We start from the raw sequence: 23,026 nt of genomic DNA on the forward strand, positions 1-23,026 counted from the left end.
CGAGAAACGGCACCACCGGCAGTGCAGTGCTCCCTCTGTACTTCAATGGAGTTCAGCTTTGGTTTTACATGCTGGAGTCCTGGAGTGGGGCTTGAACCTGGAACCGGGTTATTCAGAGGTGAGAGTGCCACCACAGCTGACACTAGGGTTTAGGTTTAAGAGGCATTTTGTCACATAATTAAAATATAACCAGATTAACGTCTTCTGTCATTGGTTCTAGCGGGGGTGGTGGTGGAAGGGGTGGTGGAGGAAGGGGTGGGAGGGGAGCAGGTGGTGGGGGAAAAGGGGTGACGGGAGAGGGTGGAATGGTGGAGGGTGGTGTGGTGGGGGGAGAGGGTAGTGGAGAAGGGGGTGATGCAGGAGGGAGCGGTGAGGAAGGGGGCGGTGGGGGAGCGGGTGGTGTGGAAGGGAGTGGTGGAGGCGTAGGAAACTGTTAAATAATTTAGGAGGCCATGGTGTTAAGGGTAAGATCCTGGCATGGATAGAGAATTGGCTTACTGGCAGAAGGCAGAGAGTGGGGACAAAGGGGTCTTTTTCAGGATGGCAGCCGGTGACTGGTGGTGTGCCTCAGGGTCTCTGTGCTGGGACCATAACTTTTCACAATATACAGTAACGATTTGGAAGAAGGAACTGAAGGCACTGTTGCTAAGTTTGCAGATTGGATTGGATTTGTTTATTGTCACGTGTACCGAGGTACAGTGAAAAGTATTTTTCTGCGAGCAGCTCAACAGATCATTAAGTACATGAGAAGAAAAGGGAATAAAAGAAAATACATAATAGGGCAACACAACATATACAATGTAACTACATAAGCACTGGCATCGGATGAAGCATACAGGGTGTAGTGTTAATGAAGTCAGTCCATAAGAGGGTCATTCAGGAGTGTGGTAACAGTGGGGAAGAAGCTGTTTTTGAGTCTGTTTGTGCGTGTTCTCAGACTTCTGTATCTCCTGCCCGATGGAAGAAGTTGGAAGAGTGAGTAAGCCGGGTGGGAGGGCTCTTTGATTATACTGCCCGCTTTTCCCAGGCAGCGGGAGGTGTAGATGGAGTCAATGGATGGGAGGCAGGTTCGTGTGATGGACTGGGCGGTGTTCATGACTCTCTGAAGTTTCTTGCGGTCCTGGGCCGAGCAGTTGCCATACCAGGCTGTGATGCAGCCCGATAGGATGCTTTCTATGGTACATCTGTAAAAGTTGGTAAGAGTCAATGTGGACATGCCGAATTTCCTTAGTTTCCTGAGGAAGTATAGTCGCTGTTGTGCTTTCTTGGTGGTAGCGTCGACGTGGGTGGACCAGGACAGATTTTTGGAGATGTGCACCCCGAGGAATTTGAAACTGCTAACCATCTCCACCTCGGCCCCGGTGATGCTGACAGGGGTGTGTACAGTACTTTGCTTCCTGAAGTCAATTACCAGCTCTTTAGTTTTGCTGGCATTGAGGGAGAGATTGTTGTCGCTACACCACTCCACTAGGTTCTCTATCTCCCTCCTGTATTCGGACTCATCGTTATTCGAGATCCGGCCCACTATGGTCGTATCGTCAGCAAACTTGTAGATGGAGTTGGAACCAAGTTTTGCCACGCAGTCGTGTGTGTACAGGGAGTAGAGTAGGGGGCTAAGTACGCAGCCTTGCGGGGCGCCGGTGTTGAGGACTATTGTGGAGGAGGTGTTGTTGTTCATTCTTACTGATTGTGGTCTGTTGGTCAGAAAATCGAGATCCAGTTGCAGAGTGGGGAGCCAAGTCCTAGGTTTTGGAGCTTTGATATGAGCTTGGCTGGGATTATGGTGTTGAAGGCAGAGCTGTAGTCAATAAATAGGAGTCTAATGTAGGAGTCCTTGTTTTCGAGATGCTCTAGGGATGAGTGTAGGGCCAGGGAAATGGTGTCTGATGTGGACCGGTTGCAGCGGTATGCGAATTGCAGTGGATCAAGGCATTCTGGGAGTATGGAGGTGATGCGCTTCATGATCAACCTCTCGAAGCACTTCATTACGACTGAAGTCAGGGCCACTGGCACGTTGAGGCACGTTGCCTGGTTCTTCTTTGGTACCGGTATGATGGTGGTCTTTTTGAAGCAGGTGGGGACCTCGGAGTGGAGTAGGGACAGGTTAAAGATGTCCATGAATACCTCTGCCAGCTGCTCCACGCAGGCTCTGAGTGCACGACCAGGGATCCCGTCTGGGCCCGTCGCCTTCCGAGGGTTCACTTTCAGGAAGGCCAATCTGACTTCGGAAGCTGTGATGGTGGGTATGGGTGAATTATGGGCTGCTGGGGCACTCGCCAGCGGATTGTTGGTTACCTGCTCGAACCGAGCATAGAATGCATTGAGTTCAACGGGGAGGGGTGCGCTGCTGCCAGAGATACTGTTCGGCTTCGCTTTGTAGCCCGTTATGTTGTTTAGTCCTTGCCACAACCGCCGAGAGTCTGTCTGTGACTCTAGCTTGGTTTGATATTCTCTCTTGGCATTCCGGATGGCTTTGCGGAGGTCGTACCTGGATTTCTTGTATAGGTCAGGGTTGTCTGCCTTAAACGCCTCAGATCTGTCCTTCAGTAGGGAGTCAATCTCGCGATTGAGCCATGGTTTCCGGTTGGGGAATGTACGTACTGCTTTCTTTGGCACGCAGTCGTCCACACATTTGCTGATGAAGTCTGTGACAGTGGTGGCATACTCATTTAAGTTGGTCGCTGAGTACTTAAATATGGACCAGTCCACTGTCTCTAAGCAGTCACGTAAGAGCTCTTCTGTCTCCTCGGACCAGCACTGCACAACCTTCTTAGCTGGATTCTCCCGCTTGAGTTTCTGCTTGTATGCCGGGAGAAGGAGCACCGTCTTATGGTCTGATTTCCCAAAGTGCGGTCGGGGGCTGGAACGGTAGGCGCCCTTGATTTTTGAGAAGCAGTGGTCAAGAGTGTTGTCGCCTCTGGTGGGACAGGAGATGTGCTGGTGGAATTTTGGCAGTACACTCTTGAGTTTGGCCTTGTTGAAGTCTCCGGCCACGATGAACAAGGCCTCCGGGTGTTCTGTCTCGTAGTTGTTTATTACTGTGTATAGTTCGTCCAGCGCCTTCCTCACTACTGCCTGGGGTGGGATGTAGACCACTGTGATAATCGCTGAAGTGAACTCACGTGGAAGATAATATGGGCGGCACTTCATGGTCAGGTATTCCAGGTCTGGGGAGCAGTAGGTCGTCAGAGTCGCCACATCCAAGCACCAGGAGGAGTTGATGAGGAGGCACACCCCTCCACCCGTCGCTTTGCCTGATGATGCCGTGCGGTCTGCCCGGTGAATTGAGAAGCCTTCAGGTTGTATGGCACAGTCCGGTGAGGCGGGGGTGAGCCATGTTTCTGTGAAACAGAGCACACAGCAGTCTCTTACTTCCCTCTGAGAGGTACGTCTGGCGTTAAGTTCATCCAGCTTGTTTTCGATCGCTTGGACGGGGGGGGGGAGGGGGGGGTGGTGGTGGAGGGGGGAGGGGGTGGGGGGCCCAAGTGTTATTTTTGCAGCCAGAGCAAACATCCCAGGCAGCACTGCCCGGCGCGGAGCACGACCTGCAACAGGTGCGGGAAGAAGGGCCACTTCGTTGCCGTTTGCCAGGCCCGGTCGGTAACCGCTGTTTCCAGGCCCGGCATTGCTACACCCCCCACGTGTGATCCAGTGGCGCCGCCATCTTCTCCACCACAAGCCACGTGCGGCCTGCGGGCGCTGCCATCTTTGATGCTGCCCGCCGTGGGCGCCGCCATCTTCGCCGCCATTTTGGACCGCGCCTCAGTACCCCTGCTCGTCTGGCCGTTTGCTGCCCGCTGATACCTCCGCCACCGCTGACCAGCCCGGGACCTCCCAACATCTTCCGCAGCTCGCCTCCATCACCCTGGATCAGTCTCGGCCCCGCAACCTCGCGACCGCTACGACGACGGTGATGATCAACGAGCACGAGACGACCTGCCTCTTTGACTCAGGGAGCACGGAGAGTTTCATCCACCCTGCTACGGTAAGGCGCTGCTCCCTCGCGGTACTCCCCGTCTCCCAAAAAATCTCACTGGCCTCCGGATCCCATTCCGTGGAAATCCGGCGGTACTGTGTCGCGACACTCACCGTTCAGGGCGTAGAGTTCAGCAACGTCAGGCTCTACGTCCTCCCCCATCTCTGCGCTGCCCTGTTACTAGGCCTTGATTTCCAATGCCACCTCCAAAGCCTTACTTTGAAATTCGACGGACCCCTGCCCCCCCTCACCGTCTGTGGCCTCTCGACCCTTAATGTCGATCCACCTTCACTGTTTGCAAACCTCACCCCGGACTGCAAGCCCTTCACCATTAGGAGCAAACGGTACAGTGCACAGGACAGGACCTTTATCAAGTCAGAGGTCCAACGGCTTTTCCGGGAGGGGATCATTGAAACCAGTAACAGCCCCTGGAGAGCTCAAGTGGTGGTAGTGAAGACTGAGGAGAAGCACAGGATGGTCATTGACTACAATCAGACCATCAACCGGTACAGGCAGCTTGACGCGTACCCCCTCCCACGCATATCTGACATGGTCAATCAGATTGTGCAGAATCGAGTCTTCTCCACAGTAGACTTGAAGTCCGCCTTCCACCAGCTCCCCATCCACCCAGAGGACAGCCAATACACTGCGTTCGAAGCAGATGGCCGCCTCTATCATTTCCTCAGAGTTCCCTTCGGCACCACCAATGGGGTCTCAGTCTTCCAGCGAGAGATGGACCGAATGGTTGACCAGTACGGGCTGTGGGCCACGTTCCCATACCTAGATAACGTCACCATTTGCGGCCACGATCAGCAGGACCACGACGCAAACCTCCAAAATTTCCTCCATGCCGCCAAACTCCTTAACCTCACCTACAATAAGGAGAAATGCGTGTTCCGCACCAACCGCTTAGCCATCCTTGGCTACGTAGTGGAAAATGTAGTCCTAGGGCCCGACCCCAACCGCATGCGCCCCCTCCTGGAACTCCCTCTCCCCCACTGCCCCAAGGACCTGAAACGATGCCTGGGGTTTTTCTCGTATTACGCCCAGTGGGTCCTTAATTATGCGGACAAGGCCCGCCCACTCATCAAGTCCACAGTTTTTCCCCTGACGGCTGAGGCCCGCCAGGCCTTCAACCACATCAAGGCGGACATCGCCAAGGCCACGATGCACGTGGTCGACGAGACCCTCCCCTTTCAGGTAGAGAGCGACGCATCAGGCGTAGCTCTGGCCGCCACCCTCAACCAGGCGGGCAGACCCGTGGCTTTTTCCCGCACCCTTCATGCCTCCGAAATTCAGCACTCCTCTGTCGAAAAGGAGGCCCAAGCCATTGTGGAAGCTGTGCGACATTGGAGGCATTACCTCGCCGGCAGGAGATTCACTTTCCTCACTGACCAACGGTCGGTTGCGCTTCATGTTTAACAATACGCAGCGGGGCAAGATCAAGAATGACAAGATCTTGAGGTGGAGGATTGAGCTGCCCACCTATAACTATGAGATCTTGTATCGCCCGGGGAAGCTCAATGAGCCCCCTGATGCCCTATCCCGCAGAACATGTGCCAGCGCACAAGTGGACCGACTCCGGGCTCTCCACTATGACCTTTGCCACTCGGGGGTCACCCGGTTCTTCCATTTTGTCAAGACTCACAACCTGCCCTACTCCATTGAGGAGGTCAGGACCGTAACCAGAGACTGCCAAGTCTGCGCAGAGTGCAAGCCGCACTTCTACCAGCCAGATTGAGCGCACCTGGTGAAGGCCTTCCGCCCCTATGAGCGCCTCAGCATGGACTTCAGAGGACCCCTCCCCGCCACCGACCGCAACGTGTACTTCCTCAGCGTAATTGATGAGTACTCCCGGTTCCCTTTTACCATCACATGTCCCGACATGACTTCTGCCACGGTCATCAAGGCCCTGCACAACATCTTCGCCCTGTTCGGTTTCCCCACCTACATCCACAGGGACGGGGACCCTCCTTCATGAGTGATGAGCTGCGTCAGTTCCTGCTCAGCAAGGGCATCGCCTCGAGCAGGATGACCAGCTACAACCCCCGGGGAAACGGGCAGGTGGAGAGGGAGAACGGGACGGTCTGGAAGGCCATCCTGCTGGTGCTTTGGTCTAGAAACCTCCTGGTCCCCCGCTGGCAGGAGGACCTCCCCGACGTGCTCCACTCCATTCGGTCGCTCCTGTGCACCGCTACTAATGAGACCCCTCACGAGCGTGTGTTTGCCTTCCCTAGGAAGTCCACCTCCGGGGTCTCGCTCCCAATATGACTGACAGTTCCTGGACCCGTCCTCCTCCGGAAGCATGTGCAGAACCATAAATCGGATCCCTTGGTTGAGAAAGTCCACCTCCTCCATGCGAACCCGCAGTACGCCTATGTGGCACACCCCGACGGGTGACAGGACATAGTCTCCCTCCGGGACCTGGCACCCGCTGGATCCCCACCCACAAGCCCCGACCTGATACTGCTCCTTCCACCCCCGGTTGCCTCATTCACCCCTGCGCCACCCATCCTCCCACCAGCGAACCTCACCGCAGCCCCCATCCCAGCAGGCTCCGTCCCCCCACTGGATCCACTAAGGGGTGACGAAGAAGAGGACAACATGCTCCCGGAATCGCAGGTGACCACGACGGCGCCCACATCACCACCAGGACTGAGGCGATCGCAGCGGAGGGTCAGAGCCCCGACAGACTCAATCTGTAATGTTTTTCTTCACCCCCGGACTCTTTTTTTAAACAGGGGGTGAATGTGGTAAACACCACGAGTAACACATTGCATGTATTACAGTACTACTACTCTATTACAAGTACAACAGTAAATCCCAGCCTGCTGGCTTCCTCCTGGAGCAGGAGGTGATGGGGTGGAGGAGGGGGTGGTGGGGCAGTGGCTGGTGGAGGAGGGGTTTGTGGGGGAGGGGTTGGTGGGGAAGGGGTTGGTGGGGAAGGGGGGTGGCGGAGGGGGTGGTGGGGCAGGGACTGGTGGGGAAGGGGTTGGTGGGGGAGGGGTTGGTGGAGAAGTGGGTGGTGGGTCAGGGGGTGGTGGTGCAGGGGGTAGTGGGAAGGGGGTGGTGGTGGAGGGGGTGGTGGGAGAGGGAGTGGTGGAGGAGGGAGTGGTGGGAGAGGGAGTGGTGGGGAAGGGGTTGGTGGGTAAGGGGTTGGTGGGGAAGGGGTTGGTGGGGGAGGGGGTGGTGGGTCAGGGGGTGGTGGTGCAGGAGGTAGTGGGAAGGGGGTGATGGAGGACAGGGTGGCGGGGACACGGGTCGGGGGGGCAGGGGTGGTAGGGTCAGTAAGCTTGTGGATGACACCAAGATTGGCCGGGTGGTTAACAGTGAGGTTGAGTGTCTTGGGTTACAGGAAGATGTAGACGGGATGGTCACATGGGCAGAAAAGTGACAGATGGAATTTAACCCTGAAAAGTGTTAGGTGATACATTTTGGAAGGAGTAATTTGACAAGGAAGTATTCAATGAATGGCCTGACACTGGGAAGTTCTGAGGAACAAAGGGTGTGTTTATCCATAGATCTCTGAAAGTGGAAGGGCAGATTAATAGGGTGGTGAAAAAGGCATATGGGACACCTGCCTTTATCATTGAAGGCATAGATTACAAAAGCAGGGAGGTCATGCTGGAGCTGTTTAGAACTTTGATGAGGCCACAGCTGGAGTACTGTGTGCAATTCTAGTCGCCACATTATAGGAAGGATGTGATTGCACTGGAGGGGGTGCAGAGGAGATTCACCAGGATGTTGCCTGGGGTGGAACTTGGGGACAGTACCTCAGCATCGAGGGTGACTTGCTACCATTCCAGGGAGGTGGGTGAAAAGTCTGAACCTGGATCCTCAAACTCTGCCACAGGTTTGGCAGGTGGTGCTTGATGAGGTGGGTGGGTGGGAGGCTCTGGATTCTGCGCTCTCCTTCCAGTGCTTACGCTTGGCCTTCGCGTGCTCCATCCTGTGACGCTCGAGGTGATTGGCACATTCGCGGATGCTTTTTCTCCAGTGCATGTGTTCTAAGACAAGCGATTCCCATGTGTCGGTGGGGATGTCGCATTTATTTATGGAGGCTTTCAGAGTTTCCTCTGCCCTCCTAATGGTCGCTTGACAATGCGGAGCTCGGAGTAGAGCACTTGGTTCGGGAGTCTTGTGTCGAGCATGCGGGCAACGTGTACCCAGTGCCTCGATACTGGGGATATTAGCCTGGGAGAGGACGCTCACGTTAGTATGCCTATCCTGCCAGTGGAGCTGCAGGATTTTATGGAGGCAGTGTTGGTGATACCTCTCCAAGGATTTGAGGTGTACATTTTCCATGATTCTGATGCTAACAGGAGGGCGGGGACCACAACTGCTCTGTAGACCATGAGCTTGGTGCTGGGTTTGAGGTTTGGTTTTCGAATACTGGTTCTCGGGGGGCTGAAGACAACACTGGCGCACTGGAGTCAATGTTGGATTTTGTTGTCCATGTCTGCTCGCACCGAGAGGAGGCTCTCGAGGTATGGGAAATGATCCACATTGTCCAAGGGCTCACCGTGGATATTGACGGTCGGGGGGCAGAGGCAGGTTGGTCGCGAACCTTTGTTTCCCGGATGTTTAGTCTGAGGCCCATTCTCTCATTTGCCTCGGTGAATGTGTTGACGATGGTTTGTAGCTCAACCTCTGAATGTACGCAGACATAAGCACTGTCTGTGTACACACAAACACTGGGATGGAACATTTAAGTTATGAAGATGAATTGGACATGCTTAAATTGTTTTCGTTGGAGCAGAGAAGATTGAGGTGTGTAAGATTATGAAGGACATGGACAGGGGGAATAGGGAGCAGCTGTTCCCCTTAGTTGAAGGGTCAGTCACGAGGGGTCACAAGTTCAAGGTGAGGGGCAGAAGGTTTAGGGGGATGTGAGGACAAACCTTTTTACCCAGAGGGCGGTGACGATTTGGAATGCACGGCTTGGGAGGGTGGTAGAGGTGGGTTGCCTCACATCCTTTAAAAGGCACCTGGATGACCAGTTGGCACGTCATAACAGTCAAGGCTTTGGGCAAGTGATGGCAAATGGGATTAGGTAGGTAGGCCCAGAGGACCATGAGCTATAGGATCACGGTTGATATGTTTCTGATCCCCATCCTCCTGCCTTCTCCCCATATTAATCAAGAGATCATCGCTTCTCGGCCTTTTGGCTAAGGTGAGCGTGAGGTCAGGTGTAATGCCTGGATCTGGTATATCTCTCTTGTGGGGACCATGAATTGGATTCAATTTGAATTGGTTTTTGGAGCAGGAAAGGAGCTGGATTAGAGGTTTGCCCCTGTCCACACTCTGAGCCCTGGCTTTGCAACTCTGCTAAAGTAATAAAATAAAAAATGTTTTTAAATTAATCACAAGGTCAAGTTTATTTTTCATTCACTGTTAGCACTGTTGCCTCACCACGCCGAGGACCCGGGTTCAATCCCAGCCCCGGGTCACTGTCCGTGTGGAGTTTGCTCGTTCTCCCCGTGTCTGTGTGGGTCTCACCCCCACAACTCAGAAAGATGTGCAGGGTAGGTGGATTGTCACGCTAAATTGCCCCTTAATTGGGGAAAAAAAAGAATTGGGTATTCTAAATTATTTTTTTTAAAGTTTTTTCACGTGTTGGCAGACACTCGATAGACGAAGGGCCTCTCCTGCACTGTGTGATTCTGTGATCAGGAAATATCTTGCTTGAAAATACATTCCATTTTATAAATCAGTGCTCGGTCATAATCCATGGCGAAGAATTATTTTTTCTCTTTCTTACTAACCAATTATTTATTTTCAGTTTTGCTACATTTGAGAATCATTGTAAATTAACTCCCTGCCTGCTGTCTATTACTGATATACTCAGTTGCTGACATAGATTTTGATTTATTTGAACAGGAAACGTTTGAGAATGTGTTCACAGCTCCGTCCCTTACCAATAGCCCCTGGTATATTTTGGCAGGAAATCACGATCACCTGGGTAACGTGTCAGCTCAAATTGCTTACTCTGGGCTCTCTAAGAGATGGTGAGTGATTGTGAACATCTGTCTGTTCATGTGACGTAGTGTTTGTATTTTAGGGAGGGGTATCAATTAGGTCATCAGTCCCAGCAATCAAGCAATAAACCCAACATCCAAGGAATCAGCATCATCTGGAAACATCTGGAACATGAAACAAACAGATGGCAAAAGCCATAATGAGTTCCGACGTCATTCCTTTTTATTGTGGAGGTTGTAGAGTTTTTTTTAAACGTAGTCGCAAATGTTAAGGTGATCATCATTTAATTATTATGCTCTGAAAAGGGATATCATCCAACCATGCAGCAATATTATGTAAGCCCGTCTTGAAAGAGAACTTTGTTAAACTCTTTGCTTGAAGAGTTTTTGCAGACATGTTAATTCCTTTCAAGGCGATCTGGCAAACTTCATTTCCTCATTTGGTGTTATATTGTCCTGAAATCGCGAGGAACGAATTAGTATTTCTATGTGACCTGCTCCATTTGCATTGTCCCTTTGTGTACTGTAATGTTTTTGACTCATCTACTTTTAATGTTGTTTTGCTCAGTAAGACATCTAAACCCTTCTGCGAACAATGGACAATGTAGTGAACTGTGAAGTGTGGTAACAAGCGGAGGATAATTTCTGGCCAGCATCTCCTGTATGCAAGGAGCGCTTTATAAAGCATCTGCCCTGTACAAGGATTTGGTTCAGTATGTTATAAGTCTGCATGGGTTGTGTGTAGCTATGGTGATTGCACATCCCTTCCTGCAGAAGTGGGCCCATGCTCAAGGAACACTCTTGAGTGCGCTTTCACTGTTGGTTGCCTGCCAATGAGAAAACTGGGTCACTGAACAGCTCTTACAAGGGCTGCAGCTGGTCCTTAAAGGGGAGATACTTTTGTACGAACTTTCGATTCACAGCACACTGATTAGAATTGTTGAAAAGTTATGTTATGGGTAGACAACAACATCCAACCCCAATGTGCTGATGGGAGAGGTGTACCAAAGGGGGTTTTCTGTCTTTGGGGCAGAAGCACAAATGTTCTGACAAGCCACAGGCTCAAACTCTTTGGAACGTAGGAGCAGGAGTAGGCCTTTCGGCCCATCAAGACTGCTCTGCTATTCAGTGTCATCATGACTGCTCACCCACTTCAATGACTTCTTCCCACACTATCTCCATTCCTCTTTACATCGTTGGGATTTTAGGAATATGTCAATCTCTGTTTTAAACATACTCAACGACTGAACTTCCACAACCCTCTGGGATACAGAATCCCAAACATTCACAACCCTCTGGGATACAGAATCCCAAACATTCACAACCCTCTGGGATACAGAATCCCAAACATTCACAACCCTCTGGGATACAGAATCCCAAACATTCACAACTCTCTGGGATACAGAATCCCAAACATTCACAACCCTCTGGGATACAGAATCCCAAACATTCACAACTCTCTGGGATACAGAATCCCAAACATTCACAACTCTCTGGGATACAGAATCCCAAACATTCACAACCCTCTGGGATACAGAATCCCAAACATTCACAACTCTCTGGGATACAGAATCCCAAACATTCACAACTCTCTGGGATACAGAATCCCAAACATTCACAACCCTCTGGGATACAGAATCCCAAACATTCACAACTCTCTGGGATACAGAATCCCAAACATTCACAACTCTCTGGGATACAGAATCCCAAACATTCACAACCCTCTGGGATACAGAATCCCAAACATTCACAACTCTCTGAGTAAAAAGAAATGATCCTACTTTCAGCTCGAAGTGGCTTCCCCTTCGGTTGAAATTGTGTCCCCTGGTTTTGACTCCTCAGCCAGGGGAAACATCTTACCCGCATCGACTGGTACAGAAGGTGAAGTCACACGGGATCAGAGATGAGCTGGCAAGATGGCTCGGTCATAGAAGATAGAGGGTAGCAATTGAAGAGTGCTTTTCTGTGACTAGTGGTGTTCCTCAGGGATCAGTGTTGGGACCTTTGCTGTTTGTAGTATATATAAATGATTTGGAGGAAAATGTAACTGTGGTAGTCACCACTAGTGGCATATTATATGTATTACGGCACTGCCCGTATATTAAGGGTACAACGGTAAATCCCTGCCTGCTGGCTCCACCCAACAGGTGGCGTATAAAAGTGTGTTCTCTCTGATGCTGCAGCCATTGTGGTTCCAGCTACAGGAGGCACAACATCTTGCTCAATAAAGCCTTGATTGTTCCACCATTCTCGCCTTGTGGTAATTGACGGTGCGTCAGTAACTTTATAATAATAATCTTTATTTTCACAAGTAGGGTTACATTGACTTGTCTAATTAGTAAGTTTGTGGATGGCACAAAGGTTGGTGGAATTGTGGACAGCGATGAGGACTGTCAGAGGGTACAGCAGGATATAGATTGGTTGGAGACTTGGGAGGAGAGATGGCAGATGGAGTTTAATCCGGAAAAATGTGAGGTAATGCATTTTGGAAGGTTTAATACAGGTGGGAAATATACAGTGAATGGTAGAACCCTTGAGAGTATTGACAGGCAGAGGCATCTGGGTGTACAGGTCCATGTGTGACTGAAAGTGGCAACGCAGGTGGAAAAGGTAGTCAAGAAGGCATACGGCATGCTTGCCTTCATTGGCCGGGGCATTGAGTATAAAAATTGGCAAGTCATGTTGCAGCTGTATAGAACCTTAGTTAGACCACACTTGGAATATAGTGTTCAATTCTGGTTGCCACACTACCAGAAGGATGTGGAGGCTTTGGAGAGAGTGCAGAAGAGGTTTACCAGAATGTTACCTGGTATGGGGGGCATTAGCTATGTGGAGAGGTTGTATTAACCCGGTTTGTTCTCACTGGAATGACGGAGTTTGAGGGGCGGCCTGGAAGTCTACAAAATTATGTGGGACATGGGCAGAGTGGATAGTCAGAGGCTTAGTCCCAGGATGGAAAAGTCAGTTACTAGGGGATGCAGGTTTAAGGTACGAGGGGCAAAGTTTAGAGGAAATGTGCAAGGCAGGTTTTTTGCACAGAGGGTGGTGAGTGCCTGGAGCTCGCTACTGGGGAAGGTGGTGGAAGGAGATACGATCGATAAGGGGTGTCTTGACAAATACATGAATAGGATGGGAATAGAGGGATAGAGACCCTGTGAATGTAGAAGGTTTTAGGTTAAACGGACAACATGGTCAGCGCATGCTTGGGGGGTCAAAGGGCCTGTTCCTGTTTCTGTACTGCTCATTGTTCTTTGATCCTGTCTATCTCTTTAAGTATTTTGTGGGTGTTGATGAGACTCCCTGTGAGTCAGTGCGATGTTCCATCTCAGCTTAGAAAAGGTTTCATGGTACAGGAAGCGTTAAGGTAAATTACAGATACTTCTCCTTCATACAAGGTGTGGTCTCAATGTGAAATCTTTTTGTTGGATCCACTGGGACAGCAACTGGAAATATTCCACATTGTATTTTCCCTTGGTGGCTACAACTCCAGCCATGGGTCTGTGCAGAGTCTGCACGTTCTCCCCGTGTCTGCGTGGGTTTCCTCCAGGTGCTCCGGTTTCCTCCCAAACTCCAAAGATCTGCAGGTTCGGTGGATTGACTGCTAAATTTCCCCCTAGTGTCCAAAAGGTTAGGTGGGGTTACAGGGCTATGGGGATAGGGTGGGGACGTGGGCTAGGGTGCTTTCAGAGGGTCGGTGTAGACTTGATGGGCCAAATGGCCTCCTTCTACATTGCCGTGATTCTATGATTCTACACTTCATGGTGTAGGAATTGCATGACACATCGTAATGGGCGGACTTATGATTCTTTCAAAATGGATCTGGCTAGTAAAGCAGCAGGATAACTGTATTGTTCTTGTCGGATGGCCTGATTTATATTACAAGAACACTTGTAGCTAAAGCTATAAACGATTAAAAAAAATATATATATATTTATTAAAGATTTTTACCAACACAGTTTTTTCCCCTTACAAACAATAACCCCCCCCCCATAACAAAATAACACGAAAACGCACTGAGCAAGATATATACATGGCAAAATGGTATATTTACATAGCTTTATACACTGGCTCTCTCCCGCACGTGCCAGTTTCCCCCACCCTTCATGTTATCTCCTGCTCCTCCATCCCCCCAAGCAATCCCCCCCCCCCCAGCTGCTGCTGCTGACCGAACTTCCTCTAACGCTCCGCGAGATAGTCTAGGAACGGTTGCCACCGCCTGTAGAACCCCTGCGCAGACCCCCTTAAGGCAAACTTAATCCTCTCCAGCTTTATGAACCCTGCCATGTCGTTTATCCAGGCCTCCACGCTAGGGGGCTTCGCCTCCTTCCACATTAGCAAGATCCTTCGCCGGGCTACTAAGGACGCAAAGGCCAGAATGCCGGCCTCTTTCGCCTCCTGCACTCCCGGCTTGTATAAACGATTTATTAACATTAACTGTGGGTCAACTATGTACAAAACAACAGATGAATAACAGTATTAACATGCACAAGCAACCTCTCTCTTCCAGCTCTCTAGTCAGTCTGAGGTCACCTGACTCTAACATTCACTTACATAGTACGAAGTCTTACAACACCAGGTTAAAGTCCAACAGGTATGTTTCGATGTCACTAGCTTTCGGAGCGCTGCTCCTTCCTCAGGTGAATGAAGAGGTCTGTTCCAGAAACACATATATAGACAAATTCAAAGATGCCAAACAATGCTTGGAATGCGAGCATTAGCAGGTGATTAAATCTTTACAGATTCAGAGATGGGGTAACCCCAGGTTAAAGAGGTGTGAATTGTACCAAGCCAGGACAGTTGGTAGGATTTCGCAGGCCAGATGGTGGGGGATGAATGTAATGCGACATGAATCCCAGGTCCCGGTTGAGGCCGCACTCATGTGTGCGGAACTTGGCTATAAGTTTCTGCTCGGCGATTCTGCGTTGTCGCGGGTCCTGAAGGCCGCCTTGGAGAACGCTTACCCGGAGATCAGAGGCTGAATGCCCTTGACTGCTGAAGTGTTCCCCGACTGGAAGGGAACATTCCTGCCTGGTGATTGTTGCGCGATGTCCGTTCATTCGTTGTCGCAGCGTCTGCATGGTCTCGCCAATGTACCACGCTTCGGGACATCCTTTCCTGCAGCGTATGAGGTAGACAACGTTGGCCGAGTCGCATGAGTATGTACCGCGTACCTGGTGGGTGGTGTTCTCACGTGTAATAGTGGTATCCATGTCGATGATCTGGCACGTCTTGCAGAGATTGCCATGACAGGGTTGTGTGGTGTCGTGGTCACTGTTCTGAAGACTGGGTAGTTTGCTGCAAATAATGGTTCATTTGAGGTTGCGCGGTTGTTTGAAGGCAAGTAGTGGGGGTGTGGGGATGACCTTGGCAAGATGTTCATCGTCATCAATGCAGCCACTTCAGCAGTCGCATTACTTTTTAATCACCTGCTAATGCTCGCATTCCAAGCATTGTTTGGCATCTTTGAATTTGTCTATATATGTGTTTCTGGGACAGACCTCTTCATTCACCTGAGGAAGGAGCAGCGCTCCGAAAGCTAGTGACATCGAAACAAACCTGTTGGACTTTAACCTGGTGTTGTAAGACTTCGTACTGTGCTCACCCCAGTCCAACGCCGGCATCTCCACATCATTCACTTACATAGTAATGAGACGCCTAATGGTCAGTTGATGAATTACAACACAGCCATGATGTCACTATAATAATTGGAGTAAGTAAGATGGCTTGCTGGACCCATCCTATCCTTTTTCTCATGCATATTATAAAATGTCTGAAACATGGGAGCAAGTAGACATAGCACAGCGTCTTCCATTGCTTTTCAGACGTTAACATGTTCGTCGATGAAAGGTGGTTCCTGGGTAAATCTGTCCATAACCATAAAGGATAAATCACAGGCACGATTCAGTGGAGTTGAAATGAAGTCTGGTTTCAGTCGCGTTTTGATGGGGTGTTCCTCGACGGCTGCAGTGCCGAGATTCATCCCACTATTCACCGGCACTTTGCCTGTATTTTGGGCCTCGGGGAATTTCTCCCCGTCAAGGCCATACTTTAGTTGATTTCCTACACTGGCGAACTGAGCCCCATTTTGATCAGTAGCCCCGATCTTCACAATCCCAGCTTTAGACCCCTCCACCGCTGCTTTCTGCGCCCCCCCCCCCCACACTTGTCCCTCCTAAATTCCTTGTGGCCCCTGGAACGCCCCCTCCCTCACCAACCTCTAATGAGCAAGGCCACCCCAGGCTCAACTCCTGGCAGTGCCAGGTGACACTACCAAGGTGCCAGGGTGGCAGTGCCAGGGGATTGGCAGGATACTACCGTGCTCTGTTGCCGACCAACTGGTGTCTCAAATAGTCTGTGAGACTCCCAGAGGTGCCATCATGCCTGGTCCATGTTTATGGAAACCAGTTAAATGGCACCCACTCGCGGTCTCACAGGTGCATTTAAATGGCTCATTTAACCAGCCAGTTTCTTTCCATCTTTAACCAGCCAGCCAGGGGCTGGTTTAGCACAGTGGGCTAAATAGCTGGCTTGTAATGCAGAACAATGCCAGCAGCGCGGGTTTAATTCCCGTACCGGTCTCCCCCAACAGGCGCCGGAATGTGGCGACTAGGGGCTTTTCACAGTAACATTATTGAAGCCTACTTGTGACAATAAGCGATTATTATTATTATTAAATATACTGATCGGCCTGGTGTCGAGCCTGATTTGAAATGTCCAGGTCCATCAACCAATGGTGTTGCCACTTGATGCCAACATCCACACCCACCATCACCTTCTTCATGATGAAATCAGTAATCTACAGGAAAAGGAATGGAGATGGTATACAGCCTTGTTGTACTCCTGTGATGATGTTGAAAGAGTCTGTGATGCCCGTGCTGGTATTGACACAGCAGCTGGAGTCATGGAATAAGCCTTTGAAGATGTTAATATACTGCTCCAGGATGTACTGTCCTGGATTGTGCAGAGTGTTATGGGCCAGTGTTTAGAGAACCCCAAAGTGTATCATGGAGTTCACCTGACCCACAACGTTTACTAGATTGTGGTATGGGGAGCACACGGCCCACTCTACAGGTGTGGTACAGCAGAAATGGAAAAGTATTTTTTAAGCAAAACAATGTTTATTCTATGAACTCAAGTTAAACTTTTTAAAACATGCAGTGAACATCTTAGCAACCATTAATTCAAATACAACCCCCAAAGAATACAACACTGAGTAATGCTTACGCTGTCCTTTTAACATCCAGAAGAATTACAAAAAACATAACCTTTAACAGAAGCACATCAGGTTAAAGTCACTACTGAGAGCAGTTATTAGTTTTAAATCACCAAAGGATCGATTTACATTCTTTAGATTACAGAGAGAGAGACTAATACCCCTTCTGGCTGTTACTGCAGCTATCCAGCTCTGAAAATGAAACTAAAACAGACCCTGCAGCAAACAGCCTAAAACAAAAGTAAAAAGCTGACAGACAGCCCACCTCCACCCACTCTCTGACATCACTGCAGTAATAAACACCCATTTCTTAAAGGTACTCTCACTACAGATATTTATATACACACCCATTTATAAACACCCATTTCTTAAAGGTACATTTCTTAAACACCCATTTCTTAAAGGTACTCTCACATGACAAGAGGGACTACCAAAAACCTTCTTAAAATCAATGAAGTTGATGACAAGTGGCTTCTGATATTCTAGGCTCTGCACTATATTGACTACAGCTCCGCCTTCAACACCATAATCTCAGCCAAGCTCATATCAAAGCTCCAAAACCTAGGACTTGGTTCCTCACTCTACAACTGGATCCTCGACTTTCTGACCCACAGACCACAAACAGTAAGGATAAACAACAACACCTCCTGCACAATAGTCCTCAATACCGGGGCCCCAGGCTGTGTACTTAGCCCCCTACTGTATTCCCTGTACACACACGACTGCGTGGCAAAATTTGGTTCCAACTCCATCTTCAAGTTTGCTGACGATATGACCATGGTGGGCCAGATCTCGAATAACGATGAGTCCGAATACAGGAGGGAGATAGAGAACCTAGTGGAGTGGTGTAGCGACAACAATCTCTCCCTCAATGCCAGCAAAACTAATGAGCTGGACATTGACTTCAGGAAGCAAAGTACTGTACACACCCCTGTCAGCATCAAGGGGGCCGAGGTGGAGATGGTTAGCAGCTTCAAATTCCTAGGGGTACACATCACCAAATATCTGTCCTGATCCTCCCACGGCGACATTACCACCAAGAAAACACAACAGCGCCTATACTTTCTCAGGAAACTAAGAAATTTCGGCTTGTCCACATTAACTCTTACCAACTTTTACAGATGCATCATAGAAAGCATCCTATCTGGTTGCATCACAGCCTGGTATGGCAACTGCTCGGCCCAACACCGCAAGAAACTTCTGAGAGTCGTGAACACCGTCCAGTCCATCACACAAACTTGCCTCCCATCCATTAACTCCATCCACACCTGCCGCTGCCTGGGGAAAGCGGGCAGCATAATCAAAGACCCCTCCCACCCAGCTTACTCACTCTTCCAACTTCTTCCAACGGGCAGGAGATACAGAAGTCCGAGAACACGCACTAACTGTTTCAAAAACAGCTTCTTTCCCGCTGTTACCAGACTCCTAAATGACCCTCATATGGACTGACCTAATTAGCACTACACCTCTGTATGCTTCACCCGATGCCGGTGTTTATGTAGTTACATTGTGTACCTTGTGTTGCCCTATTATGTATTTTCTTTATATTTTCTTTTCTTTTCATGTACTTAATGATTTGTTGAGCTGCTCACAGAAAAATACTTTTCATTGTACCTTGGTACACGTGACAATAAACCAATCCAATCCAATAATGTTCATGCTCATAGCATGATCTTGTCAAGAACCCCGCTGATGTTAAATGTGAGGGTATCCCAAAACTCAGAAGGATAACTTGGAACACCGGTTCTTAGTGGTGTATATTTTGAATTTGGTATACTGTGAGAAAAGATATACAAACCCCGGGAGAAACAGTCCAGTCGTTTTGTCATCAATCAATAAAGGGTATTTATTAACTTAAAAGAAAAACATATGACAGGAAGGGCTCGAATACACTACAACAGTGGGCATAATTACACTGATACATGAAATTACCCCTTATTTGCTGAACTCTGAGATGCCCCTTTTTGAATAAAAACATCCAATATTATATAACTCCCATGAGCTAAATCCAGCAGATAATTACCACGCCCAGGTTATTTGTCCACATTTGGGAAAACCATCTTCAGTCTCAGCGAAGGCATAATCTTCTCTGTTCGAGTTTTGGATTTTAACCATTCGCCTTTTAGCAATAACTTGTTTTCAGGAGAGAGTGTTTTCTTCAGCAGGGTGTGGCTGTGATGTTAGAGGCTTCTACTGTGTCCCTTTCTCCACTTATTGTGCCTTGGCTATTTCATTCTTTCCTTTTGATGTTACCCATCCTGCGCACCTGGCTTTTAGCATAGACGTGCTGATTCCCTTATCTCTCCACTTTGAAGTTACCTCTTCTGTTACGCTTCATTGTTTTCCCTTGGTCACATAGGTATGTTAATTCACATATCAAAACATCCCTTCAGACAGCTGCACTTACCAATTCCCCTTTTTATCTAATTTACCCCAATTTCATTTTTTAATCTTAATTTTCCACAATTCCTAGGCGTCTGCCACCCCAGAAACTTCCTGCCAATCTCTGCGGAAGGCACCATCTGTCGTGTTGGGTGTTCCGATGCACAAATGATCCAACACGGTTGTAGATGGTACAACTCTGTTTTATTGTCTTCAGCAATAACAACTACTAACTGCTGGCTGAGGTTCGTGCTTCACCAGCTAACCTGTGGACCCAGCCCTATCACTATCTTGGTGAGGCACTCAGCACATGGTCTATGCCTGAGTGGCACGCTGTGAGCTTTGTGCTCTGAGCTATCTCCTGGTAGAATGAGCAGGAACTGTGGTGTTCCCTGTTTTATAGTGCGTGTGCTCTCACTGGTGATTGGCTGCGATGTTGTGTGTGTGTTGGTCCAACTGCCTGTCCATCAGTGTGTGTGTGATTGCACCATGATATGCTGATGTGGATATCATGACATCCCCCCCTTTTACAAGGATATGTGCCTACATGCTAATAAATAGAAGTGTGTACTGAGTGCATCTGAGTATGTGTGTGCAATATTTACAACATGTAGATGAGGCTAAACTATACACAGAGGAAGGTGTCAGGTGCAACAGAGCAACGAGGTTGTACCACTAACAAAACAAATGCAATCAGCAAACGACGAGAGAGAGAACTTCTGGAACAACAAGAAAGAAACTCGTTAACAGTACTGTAAAACAATTCAGTGAGTCCAATGTGCTAACAGGCTCATAAGTCAAGTCTATCAGGTGGGCGACGAATTCGGGTTGACCGCCTCAAGGGTGGGTCAGGATCCACCGGCTGAGGAATGGGCCTGGCCACGGGCAAGAGAGGAATAGGCAGAGTGGCAGGAAGCTCCACGAAGTCGACATCAGGGACAACAGGAGGGTGTGGCACCGGTGCATGATCTCGTTGCGAGCGCGGAACCAGACATAGGGCCCGCAGATTACGTCGGCGAATGGAGCCATCAGGTATGCGAACCAGGAACGAGCGGGGAGCCACGCGACGGAGAGCCTTGGCAGTTGCCGACCAGCCACCCTCCGGTAGGTGTATGCGGACGTTGTCTCCAGGCGCCAGGGCAGGAAGATCAGTTGCCCGAACGTCATGTGCCACCTTCTGCTGAGCCCGCTGTTGTTGCATCTTTCGCAATGCTGGAGCATGGTCGGGGTCAGGAACATGAATGGACGGCAGTGGTCCTGAGGGTGCGACCCATCAACAGCTGGGCTGGTGAGAGGCCCGTGGACAGTGGGGCCGAGCGATAGGCCAGCAGGGCTCAACAGAAGTCAGGTCCGGCATCAGCAGCCTTGCAGAGGAGCCGCTTCACAATGTGGACGCCCTTTTCCGCCTTGCCATTCGACTGGGGATGCAAGGGACTGGACGTCACGTGTGTGAAGTTGTATGAAGTGGCAAAGGAAGACCATTCTTGGCTCGCAAAGCAAGGCCCATTGTCAGACATGACGGTGAGCGGAATTCGATGGCGAACAAAGGTTTCTTTGCATGCCCGGATGACAGCTGATGATGTCATGACGTGCAGGCGTATGACCTCCGGATAATTTGAGAAAAGTCAATCAGAATGATGTAGTCCCTGCCGAGCGCATGAAAGAGGTCCACACCCACCTTCGCCCAGGGGGACGTGACCAACTCATGGGGCTGAAGTGTCTCAGGGGGTTGCGCCAGCTGAAACCTTTGGCAGGTGGGGCAGTTGAGCACCACGTTGGCGATGTCGTCGCTGATGCCCGGCCAGTACACAGCCTCTCGGGCCCTCCGCCTGCACTTTTCAACTCTGAGCTGGCCTTCGTGCAGTTTTTCGAGGACAAGCCGGTGCATGCTGTGTGGGATCACGATCCGGTCCAACTTCAAGAGGACGCCATCAATGACGGCCAAGTCGTCCTGGACATTGTAGAATTGTGGGCACTGCCCCTTGAGCCACCCTTTCGCCATGTGGCGCATTACACGCTGTAGAAGGGGGTCAGCCGCAGTCTTACGGCGAATGTGGGCCAGACGTGCGTCAGTGGCCGGCAGATTGGCCAATGTGAAGGCTACTTGTGTGTCGACCTGACAAACGAAACTCTCGGATTCGGGCGGTGTGTTAACCACCCTGGACAGAGCATCTGCGATAATGAGGTCCTTCCCCGGGGTGTAGACAAGTTGGAAGTCGTACCTCCGGAGCTTGAGCAGAATGCGCTGGAGGCGAGGGGTCATATCATTGAGGTCCTTCTGAATGATGCCGACCAGGAGGCGATGGTCGGTCTCCACAGTGAACTGTGGAAGACCATACACATAATCGTGAAATTTGTCAATGCCGGTCAACAGGCCTAGGCACTCCTTTTCAATCCGCGCATAGCGCTGTTCTATGGGGGTCATGGCCCGCGACGCATAGGCGACCAGGGCCCATGATGCGGTGTTGTCCCGTTGCAGGAGTACCGCCCCAATGCCGGACTGGCTGGCGTCAGTTGAGATCTTTGTTTCCTGTGTGGTATCGAAAAACGCCAGTACCGTGGCGGTGGTGAGCTTGACCTTGAGCTCCTCCCATTCACTCTGGTGTGCGGGCAGCCACTGGAATTCCGTTGTCTTTTTGACCAGGTGGCGAAGAGCCGTCATGTGCGAATAAACTTCCCCAGGAAGTTGACCATCCCGAGAAAGCTCAGCACTGCCTTCTTGTCTGCCGGCTGCTGCATGGCTGCGATAGCTGCCACTTTGTCGGCATCCGGCCGCACCCCTGACCGGGCGATGTGGTCCCCCAAAAACTTTAGCTCAGTCTGGCCAAAAGAGCACTTGGCTCGGTTGAGGCGCAGGCCCTGATCTCGTATTCGTGCAACGACACGCTGGAGACGACTGATGTGCTCCTGTGGTGTGGTGGACCAGATGATAACGTCATCTACATAGACGCGTACCCCTTCGATGCCCTCCATCATCTGTTCCATGATGCGATGGAACACCTCGGAGGCCGTGATGATGCCGAACGGCATCCTCTTGTAGCAGTATCTGGCAAATGGTGTGTTGAAAGTGCACAGCTTCCTGCTAGACTGATCCAGGTGAATCTGCTAAAAACCCTTTGAGGCATCAAGCTTGGTGAATATTTTTGTCCGAGCCATTTCGCTCGTGATTTCTTCTCGTTTAGGTATGGGGTAGTGTTCCCTCATAATGTTATTATTCAAATCTTTTGGGTCGATTCAGATCCGGAGCTCGCCGGAGGGCTTCTTGACGCACACCATGGAGCTGACCCATGGTGTTGGCTCCGTGACCCGGGAAAGCACTCCTTGGTCCTGCAGGTCCTGCAGCTGCTCCTTGAGGCGGTCCTTGAGTGGTGCTGGGACTCTACGAGGTGCGTGAATGACCGGAGTGGCGTCCGGTTTGAGCCGTATTCTGTACGTGTAGGGCAGTGAGCCCATGCCCTCGAAAACCTCCTGGTTGTG

General features: G+C 50.2%; 1 protein-coding gene across 1 annotated transcript in view; it reads left to right on the plus strand.

Annotated features, from left to right (window-relative positions):
- acp5b (acid phosphatase 5b, tartrate resistant) overlaps window positions 1-23,026 on the plus strand; it is a 45,718-nt gene that overhangs the window by 13,574 nt on the left and 9,118 nt on the right. Inside the window, exon 3 of the mRNA XM_072512857.1 lies at window positions 9,857-9,984. Within this exon, the coding sequence (XP_072368958.1) occupies window positions 9,857-9,984 (128 nt within the window). The remainder of the gene's footprint in view (window positions 1-9,856; window positions 9,985-23,026) is intronic.

Source organism: Scyliorhinus torazame, chromosome 7 (genome assembly GCF_047496885.1).
Source record: "Scyliorhinus torazame isolate Kashiwa2021f chromosome 7, sScyTor2.1, whole genome shotgun sequence".
Classification (NCBI taxonomy): Eukaryota; Metazoa; Chordata; class Chondrichthyes; order Carcharhiniformes; family Scyliorhinidae; genus Scyliorhinus; species Scyliorhinus torazame.